Source organism: Cetorhinus maximus, chromosome 10, assembly GCF_964194155.1.
Source record: "Cetorhinus maximus chromosome 10, sCetMax3.hap1.1, whole genome shotgun sequence".
In the NCBI taxonomy this organism is placed as follows: Eukaryota; Metazoa; Chordata; class Chondrichthyes; order Lamniformes; family Cetorhinidae; genus Cetorhinus; species Cetorhinus maximus.
In genome coordinates, this window is record NC_135888.1 from 104,355,749 (window position 1) to 104,375,681 (window position 19,933).

At 41.7% G+C, this 19,933-nt stretch overlaps 2 protein-coding genes across 5 annotated transcripts in view; both read right to left on the bottom strand.

Moving 5' to 3' along the window:
• Positions 1-17,379, bottom strand: part of LOC144685904 (solute carrier family 25 member 48-like) — a 31,901-nt gene extending 14,522 nt beyond the window's left edge. The window contains exons 1-6 of one of the 4 annotated variants that reach the window (XR_013577810.1): positions 17,006-17,379; positions 16,155-16,198; positions 15,928-15,999; positions 15,570-15,825; positions 2,268-2,537; positions 192-288 (exon numbers count right to left, since the gene is read on the bottom strand). Coding sequence is in view for 3 of the 4 variants with exons in the window: in XM_078550917.1 (XP_078407043.1) it covers positions 1,506-1,576; positions 2,268-2,537; positions 15,570-15,825; positions 15,928-15,999; positions 16,155-16,198; positions 17,006-17,054 (762 nt within the window). In the remaining variant the exon portion in view is untranslated. Of the gene's footprint in view, positions 1-191; positions 289-1,341; positions 1,577-2,267; positions 2,538-15,569; positions 15,826-15,927; positions 16,000-16,154; positions 16,199-17,005 lie in introns of those variants that run through there. The other 3 variants (XM_078550917.1, XM_078550916.1, XM_078550918.1) reach the window with 3 other exon arrangements.
• tgfbi (transforming growth factor, beta-induced) overlaps positions 1-19,933 on the bottom strand; it is a 465,360-nt gene that overhangs the window by 425,511 nt on the left and 19,916 nt on the right. The window lies entirely within an intron of this gene.

Consider the following 19,933-nt stretch of genomic DNA (forward strand, 5'->3'; position numbering starts at 1 on the left):
GTGTGTGCTGGAAGAAGTGGATGAATATTCCTTGAGGTTTTTTGACAGAATTGCTGGCATGCATAACATTTGCAAGAGATGTCCCTGTGGAGGATCCTGCCACAGATGTGAAGTCCTATGCAAGCTCAACAGCACATCACAAGATCTGGACCCCAGATTCCCTGTCCCTTCTGGAGCTATGATGTGCTCACCCCTCACCAGGCACCTCATCATCATCCTCCCTTTCCTCCTCTGAGGCAGTGATGGGTTTTGGGTGCGAGTCTGAGGAACTGGATTTGGAGGAATCATCTGTGGTGACATGAAAGAGTATTTTCACTAACTGGCCATCCAGGAACTCCAGGTTTTTTTAAAATGACTGTTTCAGAAGAGAATCAAAAAAATTATTTTTTTCAAGCAAAGCAAATGCGCATACACAGAGGACATTATATGTGAGTGATTTCAAGACATTCTGGAAAACTAAAGAAGGTGTATGAACCTCATAGTGAAATTATTCTTTGTAAGTTATGAATAAGAACATATATAAAATTATCACCAAAGATATACTGGCTTCTTCGTCCAGGATATCAAAATGTATAGATAGCATTTTTTAAAGCTACTATTTTGGGGAGCAATATTGCTATCTTGCACCACCCCCTCAAAAAACAGCATTTTTAAAACCTTGTGCAATTTCAGCATACATTTAATGTTGATATACATTTTGTCATTAATGCACTTCTTGGAGAGTCCTGCACAACTTCCGGCACTGTAGAAATTTATGTTTCAGATTATGACTGCCAAGGCCTCTACTGTGGGCAATTAGGCTTTGTTGCCAAACTAAGGATGCTTGATATTTAGGCACTAACTTAATTGAAGACCCAGTGACATTTCGCAAAAACATGACCTTGTGTGTTTTTTTTTTCTCTTTTATTGTTATTCTTATATTGTTATGGTCCTCGACCATTAGAACACAATGAGCCATGGTTGTTTTCACTAGCTGCAGTGATGAATTAAATTAGGTTTCGTTAATATTTGTCTCTATGTCTTAACTCATCACTGCTGGTAACCTCAAGTGCCTTTCACTGGGAATGCAGCATCTCTCAGCAGTCAATATACTTAGTTATTGCTCAAAAGAGGTCCAAAATGCCTATGGTGATATGAGGGCCTGCTCTTCTGCTTTTCCAATGCTCTTCAGATTTTCACTCCCTAACTGACAGGATGCAATGGCAACCTTGTTCTAGGCCTTCATTGATTGTGCTCTTGAGCTGACTGCTAATAAGCACGCAGGAGAGGCCAACACCTGTACTCTCCCACAAAATGATGCACTGGGCACCCCCAAATCCAGACTGTTTTAAAGCATTGTTAATTACGATCAATCTCCAACAGCAAAGATGCTATTCGGTTTCTCATTGTATAACCTACAATGCAAAAGTACATATAAATAAATGAATACCTACAATTTTCCAGCAATGGGTGTGGAAAATCAAATATTGAGTGGAGAATTATAATTTGATGAAATGTGAGATTAGCTAAAATGTGCCAGCCGCACATGTTAATCTTGCTAACACCTGTGTATTGCCTGAGCTGCATCTATGGATACCTGAAAAAACAGCAAAGACTGATCGCTTACAGTGAAAACACCAGACAGTGATCAAACTGGATGATATGTTGGCCTCTTTTCATTCTTGAAGTGAATAAAATGGATTAATTCCATTCGAGTAATAGAAACAGACTCGATTTGCATAATGTCCTTTCAATGTTAATCTGTAGATCTAAAAATAGCCTAGAATAGCAAGAATGAAGGTAAAGTGTCCATAGGACTTCACTTGATCAGCAGCCATAACTTTGTGGATGATTTGTGTAAACACCAAAGAAACACAATAAACAATGTTCACTCTGGGGTTTTGTGGAATTTCTGCTGAAATTATGGATGATGATCTGGAGAACCCCTGTGGAAATTAGTGGCAAAAGTCTCTCTCCTAATCTCTTGGTGAAACAGCCAAAATGAAATGAGTTTGTGTGTTCTCAATTAATTTCCTTACAGGTGTGAAGGTGTGAGTTCATGGTATAAAACGTCCTGTTCTTTAGAAATACTCTGGAATTCTTACTGAAAAAGACCATAAGAATGACTGGTAAAGTCCTGTTCTGACTTTAATAATACACCAAGTGATGTATTTAGCAATGAGCCATCAAGGGTGCCAGCATCCTGCATTTTTAACTTTGTTCTCAAAAATTTCAATTGCTGAAAAGAAAGCATTGCATACATTTTCTTAAATTCAAAGAACTCTTACCTGCCACACCACCGGCCAGCCACACACAAAACAGATTGGGTGCTGTGCTCCCCACGGGTGTCATCCAGTCACACAGCAACATGTAAGGAACAAAGTACAAACAATATCCTGGAACATCTCTGAGGTACATGGCTCCGACACCTCGGTACAGTCCAACAATTCCTTCGTTCCGCAGTATTCTGCTAATGCAGTGCACAGGCCCCCTGTATAGAGGCTGATCATTCAGTGCAAGTGAGTGAATGGCACTAGCACCAACCAAGTTTAATTTAGCTGTAGAAGTGTAAAAAAGATTTAGCAATTTTCGAATGTAGTTAATGTTCCAAAACAAATCATTTTCATAAGTGAAAAGCTGCATAACGGCAAAACATTCCAGAATAAGAAACATTGCAAAAGAAAATCAAGGTGTCGAAATGTTAGTGTCCATGACAACATTCCGTCAGGCCTATTCATTACCATAATATGATTGAAAATCTTTAACATAAGGATAGCCTAGCTATTTTGAGCCATAACTACATAGGTTGAGAAAAATTTAGAAAAGACATTGAAGGGCTCACACGGGAATCTGTGGTGGAACTCGGCATTGGGTTAAATGATGTAGGGAGAAATAAAATAGGAGCTGAAAAGGACATACTAAAGAGGATTGACTCAAGGTCAAAAGAAAAGGAGCCACAAAATGTGATACTTGGCATCACACTAAAGGCACTAACATGGGCATGCCGTGTCTGCGTGAAAGCGTGCAAAGTGGGCAAATCATGACGCCACTCAGCCAAAAATGCTGATTTGTTGCCTGATCTGCGATTTTGAACATTGCGGGATCTGTTTATGCTCAGCGCACTCGCAACTGAACATGCGTTATTGCACCAATGCTATTTAAAGGGATCAGCATGAAACTTTCAGGTGAGGTGCTTTTGACTTCCCTCTGCTGCAGATTGAGTGGAAGTACTGAGCTCAGGAAGTTTTGAAAAGGGGTTGGAGGCAGAAGGGAGCGTTGCTGGACTTTTACAAGAAGTGCAGAGGTCTTCATAGGCCTGTCATCAAAAAGCCTACAAGCATTAATAGGAGATATACTTGCCAGCCCTCTTGGGCTACAGCACAACAGGAACACGGAGCAGAGAAGGAAAGATGTGGGCAGGGGGAGAAGGCTTTCAATAGAAGGCCATAAGCGCCTAGGGTATTCAGGGATCAATTCTTCTACCTTCGCCACAGCCAGAGATAGTGCCGAAGCAGCCACAGTTACCTAAGAAGGTCGTCACTGTGCTCAGGAATTTGGATGAAAGTTTATTGACTTGGAATATTGTGCCGGGTTTTCATTCTGATGTCAGGACCCCAACATTGGGAGAATTTTCGTATCCCAACCCCACATTGTGTTAGGTGTTAGATGCCTGATCTGATTTTTGAAGGGGTGACAAAATAGTGGCCAAGATGCGCGCTTGTCATTCAATTAAGGACTGTGGGCATTCTCCTGTGGCTGGAGGGCCAATAGGAGGCTGTGAGTGTGGCAGCCCCACCAGAGGTGGGTACTGCTGAGGCAGGTAAGGGACAGAGAGGGGGCACCTCAAGATGAAGATGTCTTCTTAACACTTATAACATTTCTGCAGTAAAAACTGGCCACGCTGGAGGGGGAAGCGCCAACCAACCACAAGATTCCAGTTGGCAGTGGGAGCGGGCCCTTAATTAGATCTCTTAATATGCCTAACTGGCAAATTGGCATTTCCCACCAATATTCCAAAATGGCCCGCAAGCCAGAACATGTCGGCAAACCAGCACAGGACCCATGTCGGGAAACTGCGGGCATGCCTGCCTCTGGTCCCATCTCCTCATGTGATTGAAAATTCTGCCCATTAACTCTATTTCTCTCTCCACAGATGCTGCCTGACCTGCTGAATATTTTCTGCACTTTTTTCTTTTCAGTGTATTACGGAAGTTGCAATTGTGTGTGGGGGAAAAAAAACCCATTCAAACCAAAGTTATTGATAACGTATTATTCAAATAAACTCTGCTTTTATGGACTTGTATTTTAAATTTTATATAAATGAGTAATGCAGAATTGTATGGATTATCACATGGCGGGAGTAAAAGAAATGCATAAAAATTGATTGCTGGAATGAGTCTTTGAATTCATAAAAGACCAAAAATACTTAGCTTAGAACTGCAACACACTTGAACCCCAAATAGTCATCATTAATTCTGGTTATAAGCATTACATTTTAAGTATATGTTTAAAATCCTGTGCTGTATCCTTAATAAACCTATGATACCTGATATTCAATGTATAGGAAACTTATTGATTTGTGAAATTATGTATAAGAGCCTGTCTCCTTTCGGGTCAATAAGCCTTGATCAGAACTGAAAAATGTTGAAGAGCAGGAAAAGGCACCGATACAGTCATTACTGTAGTGTAAAAGAGGTATGGGAGGGGACCTGAGTAGGACTGGAGCAAAGAATGTTCCGTATATCTCACAAAAAGGCAGGCACAGCTGGGACCCATATTTGAAGGAAGGGAATGGAATTCCAGAAGAAGTTTTTCAATGTGAGAACAGGTTCTGCCAAGCGGAGAGGGGGCAGTGATAGATGGGGAGTGGCTGGGCCGCTGTTCAAGGAACAAGTGCAGAGCCCTAAGGTGGACTTGGTGATAGATGGAGGTGTAGATGGATTGGAGATCTGTGATGAAAAGCATTTTGCTTTTCAGCAGACTACAGCTTAGAGAGCAGATGAATTCAAACATTGTCACATACATTTCTAATGCATATACTTTTACAGCAGAGATCACTAGACAAAAATCAGCAGTGCTTGTGGATTTTTTCTTCCCTAGATTAAAAGAGGTACTGAACCCAACTGCAGTACTCCCATCAGATTGAGATCAACTAAATAGACATTGATGCAGTAACTATCCAGGGAAGTTCTTTGCATTTCTGTTATTCTAATACTTCAGAATAATTAATTTTCAAATGGCAGATGAATGAGTTAAGAAAAATATTAGAGTTGTGCTGGTGTTTTTTTAATCATTTCTTGAAGGCACGTTGACCTCCAAAAACAAGGGTCTTTTCAACTCACACCTTTTTTTCCTTAAATGCAATTTAATTTTAATTTTCCTGCAATGTACAGAGCTCATTATCTTTCTCTTTAGGTTTGTGGGTTTATGCTCTTTGCTTACTGCTTTTGCAGCAATGGAAAGACCACAGGGATCAGTTAAAATGCTCACAGTATTGGGAAGCCTCAGGCTACGCCAGAGGCAGACTTTATCCACTTGTCAGTTCCTTTCCACCTGCATTTATAGATCGCAGCATGAGAAAGGCAACGGCCATGTTGAACTGGCTACACATGCCTGGTTTGGCAATCAGTTAAAGGCAGTGCTGTAACACCTGTTGAGGAATACCTGCAGCAACATGCAACCTTTTGTTTGCCCAAAAAACCTTTTCAAAGATGAAAAATTAATCTCCTATACCTTTGCATACAGGGAGTCAAAGCAAAGTGTAATCTTCAAGTGAAGTAGGGTCAAGAGCAGGGGTTCTAATTAGACAAAGGCACACAGACATGTTCAGTTCCCAGTTTAAGTTTATGCAGTCTCTTTAATTTTATATAATAATTCAATATTATTTAAGAGCCATGTATCAAAATGTACAATTATTTGGAAATCAGGGATGTTGATCATTTGGAAAGCAGGGATATCGAGTTATTTGGAGCATATGAGTTCCTCTGTAGCAAGTAAGAAAGAAAGTAGATGCAAAACTGAGATGACGCAGCATGTCAAGTTTACAGCAACTCCGTACATTTATATAGCACACTTAACAAGTAAAAAATTCCAAGGCACTTCTCAGGTGTTACGAAAGAAAATTTGACTGAGCCATGTAAGGTTAAGCTTAGTTAATGATCTAAATGTTAAGGAGTAGCTAAATGAGGAAAGAGAGATAGAGAAACCAAAAGCTTTACGGAGGGAATTACCTAGGCTTGGTCCTAAGCAGTTGAAGCCAGTCACCAATAGTGGACCAATGAAAACTGGTGATGACTAAGGCCACAGGATTGAAGGAATGCAAATATCTCAGAGGATTGTAGCGTTGCAGGAGGTTAGAAATAGGGTGGGACATTGTCATGAAGGCATTTGAAAAGAAGCATGAGAATGTTATTATATGTATTATTTTATATTACATGAGAATTCTAAAAATGAAGTTTTGCCAGAAATGGAGCCAATGTAGGCATTGTCTATTATAGATGTGGGCTTAAGAATCCATAATGGAAAAAAGATGATTAAACAGGAGAATGTTAGCAATCAAAAATGATCCATCAATTGGATTGGGACTGAGGTAAAGAATTACCAGCCATAGGAACAGAAAGATTGACATGGTGGGAGCAAAACCAAAGGAAATAAATACTAGAAGGAGCAAATAGAAATACCTGAAAAAAAATACATTAACAGAGGGATAGTTGGAATGGTAGTTAAAAAAAGTGATACTGGGAGTGGCACTAATAGAAAAGGGCAAATAATTACTAAAAGAAGCACTGAGATGGGTGTAAAGCAAAGAGCAAAGCTAGAGTTAAAAGTAAAAACTGAAAGAAGAAATGGAAAAACAGAGGAGCAATATTTAAAGTAACAGTAACGTTGCAATAATATTAAAACAAAGACAGATATAGTGAATTATGAAATAAGAATAGAACAATAGAGGAACAGGATTTCAAAAACAGAAACAGCAAATAGAAAATTATAAGCCCTTAACCCCACTCACCATCCACATAGACACATCAATACATTGAACAATAGAGTAAATATCACTGCCCATAGAAATTACATCAGTTCTTTGGTGGTGACGGAGAGGGTTGATGAGGGCAGAACTGTTGATATTGCATTTGTGGACTTTCAAAAGGCATTTGACAAGGTACCACATAGACTTGCTAACCAATGTGATTAAAGAGACAGCTGCAGTGTGGGCTTGAAATTGGCCGAAGAGAAAGCAGAGATTAGCAGTGAAAGGTTGTTTTTCAGATTGGAGAGAAAAGTACATTTGAGCTTACCAAAGACTGGTATTAGAAACACTGCCCTGTTTGATATATATTAATGACCTCGACTTGGGTATACAGAGCATTATTTCAAACTTTACAGATGACACCAACTTGACAAATGTAGTAAGCAATGAAGAGGATTGTAACAGAGTTCAGGTACCATAGTCAAACTGATCAAATGGACCGACAACTGGCGGTGAAGTTTTATGCAGAAAAGTGTGCAGCAATACGTTTTGGCAGAAAGAATGAGTAGAAGCTATATAAATAAAATGATACAATTTTTAAAGGATTAAAAAGGATTTAAGGATTTAAGGATTTACGGGATTTTCAGGAACATAGAGACCTGGGGGTATATGTATGCAAATCTTTGACGAATGCAGGATAAGTAGAGAAGAATGTTAAAAAGCATATGGGATCCTTCACTTTACTAATAGAGGAATGGAGTATAAATGCAAGGAAGTTATGCTAATTTTTAATAAAATACTGGTTAGGCCTCAGCTGGAGTATTGTGCTCAATTCTGGGCAACACACTTTAGGAAGGTTGTCAAGGCTCTAGAGTAGATGCTGAAGGGTTTTATTAGAGTGGTATCAGGAATGAATGATTTCAGAGAGACTAAAGAAACTGGGGTTATTCTTCTTAGCATGGAGAATGTTAAGAGGAGATTATGAACAGTTTCAACAGAGAAAAGGAGAAACTGTGTCCAGTAGCAGAAGGGTCAGTAACCAAAGGACACAGATTTATGGTGATCGGCAAAAGAGCCAGAGGTGACATGACGAAAAAATTTTATGCAGTGAGTTGTTGTGATCTGGAATGCACTGTCTAAAAGGGCGGTGGAAGTAGATTCAAAAGGAACTTGGATAAGTACTTGAAAGGGAAAATATTGGGGTAAGTGCAGGGAAGTGAGACTTGTTGGAAAGCTCGCACAGGCACACTGAGCCAAATTACCTCCTTTGGTGCTGCATCCTTCATGATTCTAAACATGACACCCCAAAGATCATACAGTAACTGCCACTACCAGTAACATACCGACAACGGGATGGCATCAGTCTCCAACTGAAGAAATTCTGCTTGCAGGAGGCAGGGCAAGATGCCACTATTTGGGTGTGCAACTGCCCCCACCACCTGTACATTGCTGAAGGAGTGACCTGCTGAAAACATCCTGATATGAAAATCAACTCTCAAATTATGTGTAAAGGAATGTACATTTAACTTAGAGGAATGCTTCAGTTGATAAAAAGGCAATGAAAACAAGGTGGGGGAATGTGAGATGCCAAAAGCCAGTGAAACAAATACATTGTTCACTACTAAACCAGGTTATTTAAATAAATTAAAAGTTAAAATACATTGATTTTCAAAAGCAAATTTCAGTAAAGTTATCTAATTGAAACCCGTTAACTACCTTCTTCTGCGGTATCACTAAAAATCAAGATGAGGCCAGAGGTGAGGGATTTTTGCAATTTTTTTTAGTTGTACGATTGCATAATCAGTATGACAAGCTTACGCAATTTAATTATAAATGTGGATATAAGAAATGATTTGGAAGTAGGGGACAAAACCCAGCAGAAATATGACAACAAGAAGTAAAGTAACTCAAACAGAAACTGCATGCAGACGTAGATACTTACCTTTTATAGACACAGCTGGACATCAAATCAAATCATTATATTAAAAAAGGACAGAGCTTAAGGCAGGTTTAGATAAGGTCGACAAAGGAAAGCTGTTCCATTAGCTGATGATACCAAGTCTAGGGGACACAGATTTAAGATTTTAGGCAACAGGTGCAGGGGGATGTGAGGAAGAACTTTTTTACACAGTGAGTGATAATGATCTGGAACTCTCTACCTACTAGGGTTGTGGAAGCAGAGGCCATCAATGATTTCCAAATGAAACTCAATGGGCACTTAAAGGAAATAAACCTTCAGGCTACAGGGATAGAACGGGGAAATGGGACAGACTGGATTGCTCTACAGAGCCACATGGACTTGATGGCACAAATGGCCTCCTCCTGCGCTGTAGGTGACTCAATAACATCAAAATGAGACCAGGCTATTACTGAGTGTCCAGTCCAAATTAAACCCAGTACTGGCACCAAAACAAAACAAAAAATAATGCTGGAAACACTCAGCAGGTCAAGCAGCAACTGTGCAGAGACCTGTGCTTTCTCTCTACAGGTGCTGCCTGACCTGCTGAGTATTTCCAGAATTCCAGCATCTTCAGTATTTTGTAAACTCAATACTGGTGTCAAAAAGATATCATGATTCTCATAATGTTATTGGAATTTATTGTAAAATAGAGTAATAGTGGGTTGTGTCTATGTGTCTATGTGTCGGTGTGTGTGTGAGACGTAATTCAATTATCTGGGTGCTTTGATCTAAGAGAGGTTAGGTTTGAAATGTTAATTAGATAAACATGGGAATGTTTAGAAACATAGGTGTCAAGAGAATATTTACATTTTGAAATAAACCAGACTAGATTCTTTTCTAAGGAGGGGTGAAATGTGTCACTTAGCCAGCTGAAATTTAAAAGTTGTGTTTATTTTTCCCAAATATTAGTGGTAAAACTTAGGGTTTTATTATAGGGAGATAAAGTCCAAAGACATAGTGAAACAATGGCTATTTGCATTCAAAGAGGAAGATATGTATAAGGAAGAGAAGGTTGCTTGTAAGGAAATGCATTTTTAAGATCTTACAAGTGAGTGAAAAGCCTTCAGCATCTATGCCTCAATCTGCTGTCCTCAAAGGACTGTAGTTAAGAAAACTCATTTGGAATTTGACTTGTTCATGTTTCTTTGCCTGAGTCCATTAAAATCTATGGGCTGCACCTTCCGGTCGGCGAGCAGGGGGCAGGGCCCAGTCGCCGATACGTAAAATGACGCAGGGTGATGTCGGGCGGGCATCCCAACGTCACCCTGCCTCATTTACATTTTCAGATTGGCGGACACATAGCCAAGTTGGCTGCGCGCCCGCCGATCTGTCAACGGCCACTTAAGGTCATTAATAAAGTATTTGAATCAATCAATAAACCTGTCCGTCCAACTTTAAGGTTGGTGGGCAGGCCGGGAGCCCAGGCAGCCTTCTGAAAAAACATGAAACCTCATCCACAGGCGGGATGAGGTTTCACGAGGGTATTAAAATTTGTATTTTGTATAAGTGTCTAAATAAAAGTAATTGACATGTCCCAACTCATGTGACAGTGGCACATGAGGGGACATGTCAGTAGTTTTTTTTCTAATCTTTATTCAATGTTTCAAACCTGAGCCAATCTCCCTGAGCCAGCACTTTCCCTCAGGGTGATCTGTGCGCTCTTTTGCACGCATGCGCAAAACAGCGCACTCCCGGCTCAGGGAATCCCCCCGGCCAGCCGCACAGGGAGCACATAGCACTTCCTGGCGGACATCACGCCGATGTGTCATAACATAGGGGCTCTTTGCGGGATATATTTGAAATGTTTTTGAGTTGGTGAATCTGAAGGTTATGAGTACAAGAAGCACTTTGAATTCAGGAGTTGGTGGGACTTTTTGTTTGAAGTGGTGAGACTGAAATGTGGCTTTGGCAGTTGCTCAGATTTGTTTGGGAGTTGAAGTTATAACTTTGGCTGGTTTACAAAAGGTAACTAAAGTTAAGTTACTGGAATTGGGGTTACCTGCGGGGGCTAAGAAAGCAGATATAGTTCAAGGTCTAGCACACCATTTAAAGTTGGAAGTGATACCTGACACTAGTGAGTCACAGCTGGAGGTAGTAAAACTTCAGCTTGAACGTGAACAAACAAAGGAAATGAAAAACTCTTGAGCTAGAGGCAGCAGAAAAAGAAAAGGGTATTTCGAAGAGAGCAAGTGGAAAGGCAGGAGTAAGAAAGGAAGCTGGAACTGGAATTCCAGGCAAGAGAGAAGGATAAAGAAAGAGAGGCAAGGAAAGAGAGAAGGAAAGACAACGAGCATACCAGCTTGAAAGGCTGGAAGTTAAAAAATGAGATATCAGATTCTGAAATAAGTTCTGATGAGGAAAGAACCTTTAACCTAAAACCCAGAGGGGAAATGTTTAAATTTGTACAAGCTCTTCCAAAGTTTGAGGAAAAAGTTGTTGAGGCATTCTTTATTTCATTTGAGAAAGTAACTACACAGATGAAATGGCCACAGGAATACTGGACATTGTTGTTACAATCCAGGTTGGTGGGTAGAACACATGAGATTTATGCTTCACTGTCAGAAGAAATGTCGGTGAATTATGATGTGGTAAAAAAGGCTATTCTGAGTGCATATGAGTTGGTTCCTGAGGCATACAGGTAGAAATTTAGGAATATGGGAGAATAGCCTGGGCAAACCTATACTGAGTTTGAAAGAGTAAAACAAAGTAATTTTGACTGGTGGATACGGGCATTAATATTGAGACAACATATGCAGCTCTTAGAGAAGTAATTCTTTTGGAAGAATTTAAAGATTCAATTCCTTTGATAGTGAGAACTCATATGGAGGAACAGAGGGTTCAAATGGTAAGACAAGCAGCAGAGATAGCTGATGATTATAAGTTAATTCATAGAGCTAAACCTTATTTTCATCACACTTTCAAATCTGAAAAGGATAGAAAGTGGGAAGGTGAAAGGAAGATGGGTAATCAGGGAAGAGGAGTAGGTGGAAATTCCCAGGAAGTTTTTTCTCAGAATAAAAAGGAAGGTGCTGAGGGTAGAAGTGACATATGAAAGTTGAGGTGTTTTCATTGTAATAAAATTGGACACATAAAGTCAGTCTGCTGGAAATTGCAGGGAAATTCTGTTAGAATTATAGGGGTGCAGAAAATTCCTGGAAGTAAACGTACTGTGGGTTCTGAGGTTCAGGCACAGAAAAAAAAAACATTAGTTTGTGTACAGGTAAAACAGGGAGAATCAGTGATAGGTAAATAAGTGGGAATGTGTTCACAATTTACCCAAGATAATTCAGAGGAGCAGGTTGTAGAAATGTTCAGAGACTTTGTATGTGAAGGGAAAGTCTTCCCATGTATATAGGGTGGAATGGGTAAAGATGTTAAAATTTTAAGAGACACAGGGGCTAGTCAATCCTTAATGTTGTGGGATAGTGACGTTTGTTGTTCAGAGGGAGGATTGCAGGAACAGGTGAAAATAAGTGGGGTTCATGGAGATTCTAAATCTATTTCATTGTGGAAGGTAAATTTAAAGAGTAAGTAGAAAACAGATGAAATTACTGTTGGAGAGGTGGAAAAATTGCCCCTTGCAGGGGTTCAATGTATTCTGGGTAATTATATAGCTGGATCACAAATGCAGGTGATGCCTAGGGTAGTTGAGCAGCCTAATTCTGTTTTTGTTTTAATTTATATTAGACAGCTTACTCAGAAACAGAGGCAAAATGTATTCCGGAATGTTCTTCCCTTAGCATAATATTTTAATGAGAAAATGGAGGCCGTATCATGTCTCAGCAAATGAAAGCTGGAGGGAGGTACATCAGATTGTTATCCCATTAGGGTATAGAAATGAGATTCTGAGGATAGCTCATGAAATTCCAATTGGGGAACATTTAGGAATTAGAAAGACACAGGCGAAGATACAAAAACATTTTTATTGGCCTGGATTGCATAGGGATGTAGTCAAATGTTGTAGAACATGTCACATATTAGGTGACAGGGAAACCAAAAGCAGTGATTAAGCCGGCACGTTTAATTCCAATTCCAACATTTGAAGAGCCTTTTACTAGGGCCATGATTGATTGTGTAGGGCCCCTCCCTAAGGCTAAAAGTGGAAATCAGAACTTACTGACAATAATGAATGTGTCTACCAGATTTTCGGAAGCAATACCTTTGAGAAACATTACAACAAAGAAGATGGTGGAAGGGTTAACAAATTCTTTTACAAGATATGGCTTACCTAAGGAAATAGAATCAGGTCAGGGTTTAAATTTTATGTCACAGCTGTTTAAGGGAATAATTAACAGTTTGGGGATAAAACAATTTATGTCAACAGCTTATCATCCTGAGTCACAAGAGGCTTTGGAAAGATGGTATCAAACTCTAAAAACTATGATGAAAGCATACAGTCAGGATTATCCACAGGGTTGGGATGGAGGAATTTCATTCTTGTTAATTGCTCTTAGGGATGCTCCTAATGCATCAACTGGTTTTGGTCCTTTCAAACTAGTCTATGGTCATGAGGTAAAGGGGCCATTGAAATTGATTTATGAGAAATTGGTGGGGCAAAATTCAGAAACTACTCTCCTGGGTTATCTATCAAACCTCAGAGAGAGATTAGACAGTGTGTGTAAATTGGCTAGGGAAATTTTAAAGATATCACAATTAGTGATAAAAATGAAAACAGACAAGAAAGCTACAGCTCATAATTTTGTTGCTGCAGGGAAAGTGCTAGTTCTGTTGCCAGTACTGGTTAACTCATTAAAGGAAATGTTTAGTGGGCCTTACAGGATTGAAAAGAAACTGAGTGAAGTAAATTATTTTTTATATTTCCAGATAGAAGCAAGAAGCAGAGGGTATGTCATGTAAATATGCTTCAAAAGGAGCTGTTAGTGGTAGTAGATAAAGAGAAAGAAGTAGAAATGCAGGATTCTGAAATTGATTTTCCTCTAGTCAAACTGGATAATGAGGGGGTACTTGAAAACTTAAATGTAATATTGAGTCACCTTACAGACAAGCCTCAAAGTGATTTGGAAAAGCTATTGCAGTTGCACAAAGCTATTTGTGGAAGTAAGTTGGGGAGGACAGATTGTCTGTAGAAGTTGCATCTTTGGTAAGGCAACATCCTTATAGACTAAATCCAGCAAAGTTATCACAAGTACAGAAAGAAATTGACTTCATGGCCAGGATCTTTAGGTCGGCGAGCAGGGGGCAGGGCCCACTCGTCGATGCGTAAAATGACACGGGATGATGTCGGCAAAACTCCCGATGTCATCCCATGTCATTTCAATTTTCCGGTCGGCGGGGGCGCAGCCGAATGAGCTGTGTGCCCGCCGACCTGTCAACGGCCTATTGAGGCCATTTAAAAAGTAACTGAGATAATTAATGGACCTGCCCGAACCAAAGATTCTGGCCATATGTGTGTGTGTGGGAGAGAGACTTAATTGAATTAGTCTGGGTGCTTTGATCTAAGAAGAGAGGTTAGGTTTGAAACATTAATTAGGGGAAGAATTTTCCCCCCGTCAGGGGAGAAGTTTAGGAGCGGGCGCGTGCAGGCGCGCCTCCAATCGGCGCTCCCGATTGGGGGCGCACCTCCATTTTATGTGGGTGGGCCAATTAAGGCACGCCCAGCGTGACGTCCGCCAGGAAGCGCTATGCATTCCCTGTGTGGGCGGGGGGGGGAATTGCCTAAGCCGGGGGTGTGCTCTTGTGCGCATGCGCATGAAAGAGCATACTGATCTCCCTGAGGCTAAGTGCTGCCTCAGGGAGATTGGCACCAAATTCAAAAATGGTCAATGCTTTTATGAATTAAATTTTTTAAATTTCTGAAAGATAAAGACATGTCCCAGAGACATGTTTAATTCAATTTTTAATCCATTTATTTATAAATTCCAAAAGCACTTCAATCTCCCTGAGGAAACTGAAGCGCTGTTTCATGCGTATGCGCAAAAGCGTGCTGGCCCCGACTCTCCCTCCTCCCCCCGCCCGCACAGGTAGCGCAGCTACCCCTCGCGTCTTACGCTGGGTGGGCCTTAATTAGCCTGCCCCCGTGAAATGGCGGTGTGGAGCCGATCGCGGGCAGCTCTGCGACCGGCTGTGCCTGCTCCCACCGAGCCCGTCTGACGCAGGAAAAATTCAGGCCATAGTGAAACAATTTGTAGTCAAAGAGGAAAGCATGTATAAAAAAGAGAAGACTGTTTGTAAGGGAAGGCATTTTTAAGATCTTACAAGTATGTGAAAAGCCTTCAGCATCTATGCCTCAAGCTCCTGTGCATAAAGAACTGAAGTGAAGAAAACTCACTTGGAATTTGTTCAGGGTATCTAGTTTCTTTGCCTGGGTCTTTTAAAATCTGTGTGTCTTACTGTTGCCTTAATGAAAGTGTAACTGGGAGTTAGATTGATTAGGGATTTAGAAATTATCATAGTAGTAATCTGTAGATCTGTGTATGTATTTAAAATAATTTCTCTTATTAATAAATGTTTAATCTAGTTTTATAAAAAACCTGCATTTGCCAGTTAAGTCGATTGGGCTTCAAAGGCGTCGTCCTCTTAAAGAATGGCACAATTTAATACTAGAAGGATTTTACGGTCTCGCCGCGGCAAAATTCCGCCCAAGGATGAGCCCACGAAGTGGAGCGGGGGGGGGAAGGGGAAAATCGCGTCACTGAGCCTTACCTGGCCTCACAGACTGAGTCTGCATTTGTAGTCTGATCTTGACCAAATCCACTGGGGCACCAATTCCCACTGTGACGAGACCCACCACCGCGCTCGCAGCCGCCACATCAGATAGAGCAGGACTTTGGTGTCCGTTATCACCATGTCGATACTGACAAATGTACCTCTGAGCATTACCGTACACACCGAGCGCCACCGAGTTATACACAGCGACGCTGGCTAAGGGGAAGGATAAACCTTTGAAGAACCCAGCCACCTAGAAATGGATTCAATAACAATCAGCGACATCCGCACCTTCATTTTATTCCCAATGTTAAAGAAATATCAATGAACGGGTCAGCAACAAGGAAGAACTTACGTGTTCGTTTTTAAAAATTGTTAGTACACATTGGACAGTGTTCTTGTACCCATGGCCGGCTTGCAAGCGAGTCTGAAAAAGCAATGGACTCTGACAAGTAAGGGAAGGAACGCTCAATAGGTACGTTTCTTTCAACGAATTAAACATGCTCAGTGAGATACGCTGTTTAGAATGGAGAGTTTTCCAATCTAATTTTCACCGCGCATGAATTGCAATTGGAAATTTACCTTCACCGTGTCGAGCGGGTGGCCAACGATCACACTAGCGGCACCTACCACAAAATAAAAACTGGTTGAGTTACAATAGCTATGGGTAGAAAGCAGGACGAGCAAGGTACAGATAGCCCTAGTGGGGGTGGGGTGGGGTGAAGGAATCAAAAAAGGCTAAACGGTAGAGATAAAACAATGGATGGAATTACATTTAAAAATAATGGAAATAGGCGGGAAAAGAAAAATCTACATAAATTATTGGAAAAAACAAAGAGGGGGAAAATTGGAAAGAGGGTGGGGATGGAGGAGAGAGTTCATGATCTAAAATTGTTGAACTCAATATTCAGTCCAGAAGGCTGTAAAGTGCCTAGTCGGAAGATGAGGTGCTGTTCCTCCAGTTTGTGTTGAGCTTCACTGGAACAATGTGTTCAACAATTTTCTACCCTTAATTAGCACATTCCTTTAGATAATATCACCAGCTTCAACACCTCTTTGTCCTTTCGTCTGTGAAATCTTTTGGTTATCTCCACCTATCACAGGCCCTCTATCCAGCTCTTCTTGTCCCACCACCCCCCCACCCCTCCTCCTTAAACCAGCTTATATTTCACCCCTTTTCTATTTTTCTTTAGTTCTGTTGAAGAGTCATGCGGACTCGAAACGTTAACTGTGTTCCTCTCCGCCAATGCTGCCAGACCTGCTGAGTTTTTCCAGGTATTTTTGTTTGTGTTTTGGGTGTCCAGCATCCGCAGTTTTTTGCTTTTATTTCACAATAGACGAACCGTGCCGGTTTCAAAGCAGATTCACTTTAACCAATGTGCATAAAAGCTCCGAATCCAACAACCTGTGCGAAGAAAAAACGTTAAGGATACCTCCGATCCACCCGGCGATGAAATCGTCCAGCTGAACGATCCTCTCCATTGAAACCTTGCCGAGCACAGCTCTCCCTCCACAGCATCAACTTGGCCCCAGACTGACTCCTGCGGGAAATGCATGGGAAACAAGCAGCAGCTTTATCTGCGCAGACCTGGCTCCGCCTCCACCCACTCGGAACAGCACAAGATCGCTGCAAACTCCGCGGCCAAGCTGGATGGTGCTCTTGTGGCGGGAAGCATCATTCAACAGCTCCCCCGTGTAAATGGCTGTGAATGTCCAGTGTGGGCACCGGTCGGAGCGGCTGCTCGAGCAGCTTCACATATGTTACCAAAGTGAAATGCATTCCGCTCCTGGACAGTGTTGTTCCTTTCCATTTTGCCCGAGTCAGAAATGTTTCATGCACCGCCCACCACCCCCACCCCCCCAACATATCATTCAACCTAATTTCAGCCATTACCTGAAGAATAACAGGAAGGAAATGCTGAATAAAAACAAAAAACTAAAAACAAAAAACAAAAAACTAAAAAACAAAAAACTAAAAACAAAAAACTAAAAAACAAAAAACTACTGCGGATGCTGGAAATCCAAAACAAAAACAGAATTACCTGGAAAAACTCAGCAGGTCTGGCAGCATCGGCGGAGAAGAAAAGAGTCAACGTTTCGAGTCCTCACGACCCTTCAACAGAACTGAGTATAGTTAGGAGAGGGGTGAAATATAAGCTGGTTTAAGGTGGGAGGGCGGGGGGAGAGAAGTTGAGGGGGGGGGGTGGTTGTAGGGACAAGCAAGCAGTGATAGGAGCAGATAATCAAAAGATGTCACAGACAAAAGGATCAAAGAGGTGTTGAAGGTGGTGATATTATCTAAGAAAATGTGCTAATTAAGAATGGATGGCAGGACACTCAAGGTACAGCTCTAGTGGGGTGGGGTGGAAAGACTGACAAGGTATTAGTTGTAGATTTAAAAATAATGGAAATAGGTGGGAAAAGAAAAATCTATATAAATTATTGAAATAAACAAAAGGGAGGGGGAAGAAACGGGGTGGGGATGGGGGGAGGGAGTTTAAGATCTAAAGTTGTTGACTTCAATATTCAGCCCGGAAGGCTGTAAAGTGCCTAGTCGGCAGATGAGGTGCTGTTCCTCCAGTTTGCGTTGGGCTTCACTGGAACAATGCAGCAAGCCAAGGACAGACGTGTGGGCAAGAGAGCAGGGTGGAGTGTTAAAATGGCAAGCGACAGGGAGGTTTGGGTCTTTCTTGCGGACAGACCGCAGGTGTTCTGCAAAGCGCTCGCCCAGTTTGCGTTTGGTCTCTCCAATGTAGAGGAGACCGCATTGGGAGCAACGAATGCAGTAGACTAAGTTAGGGGAAATGCAAGTGAAATGCTGCTTCACTTGAAAGGAGTGTTTGGGCCTTTGGACGGTGAGGAGAGAGGAAGTGAAGGGGCAGGTGTTGCATCTTCTGCGTGGGCATGGGGAGGTGCCATAGGTGGGGGTTGAGGAGTAGGAGGTGATGGAGGAGTGGACCAGGGTGTCCCAGAGGGAATGATTCCTACGGAATGCCGCCAGGGGAGGTGAAGGGAAGATGTGTTTGGTGGTGGCATCATGCTGGAGTTGGCGGAAATGGTGGAGGATGATCCTTTGAATGCGGAGGCTGGTGGGGTGATAAATGAGGACAAGGGGGACCCTATCATGTTTCTGGGAGGGAGGAGAAGACGTGAGGGCGGATGCGCAGGAGATGGGCCGGACACGGTTGAGGGCCCTGTCAACTACTGTGGGTGGAAAACCTCGGTTAAGGAAGAAGGAGGACATGTCAGAGGAACTGTTTTTGAAGGTAGCGTCATCAGAACAGATGCGACGGAGGCGAAGGAACAACACCTTCCAGTGAAGCCCAACGCAAACTGGAGGAACAGCACCTCATCTTCCGACTAGGCACTTTACAGCCTTCCGGGCTGAATATTGAATTCAACAACTTTAGATCTTAAACTCCCTCCCCCCATCCCCACCCCGTTTCTTTCCCCTCCCTTTTGTTTATTTCAATAATTTATATAGATTTTTCTTTTCCCACCTATTTCCATTATTTTTAAATCTACAACTAATATCTTGTCAGTCTTTCCACCCCACCCCACTAGAGCTGTACCTTGAGTGTCCTGCCATCCATTCTTAATTAGCACATTTTCTTAGATAATATCACCACCTTCAACACCTCTTTGATCCTTTTGTCTGTGACATCTTTTGAATATCTGCTCCTATCACTGCTTGCTTGTCCCTACAACCACCACCCCCCCTCAACTTCTCTCTCCCCCCACCCACATTAAACTAGCTTATATTTCACCCCTCTCCTAACTATACTCAGTTCTGTTGAAGGGTTGTGAGGACTCGAAACGTCGACTCTTTTCTTCTCCACCGATGCTGCCAGACCTGCTGAGTTTTTCCAGGTAATTCTGTTTTTGTTTAGGAAATGCTGAATGTTTACCCGGGCAGAGTTTACAGTAAACACCCCCCCGATTCTAAACCACTTGCTAATTCGGAGATTATGGATGATACTGGAGTCTGGTGGACGCAACTCTTTCGCGGAACATTGGCCCAGATCTTCCGAATGGTTTCACTAACACAGCGTAAAGATCTTTCAAATGTCCCAAAGCTTTTCAATGTGTTGGTGAACGAAGATTTACCAGAATACAGCAGCTCGTGCCGTAAAAAGTGGCGGGGCTGTCTTTCCCGATGGTCCTGCAATACGAAGAAGGACTCTGAGAGTCTTGGCTGTCATTCACTTTGAGATCAGCTGTAATTTCCTCTGCCTAAACATTAAAAAAAAACAGAGCCATTATTTTCAGCCCCTGCCACAGACTTCCTACACTTGCCATGAACTCCATCCCCCTCTCCAGCCACTATTTCATGCCGAACCAGACTGTAAATTTGGTGCCCT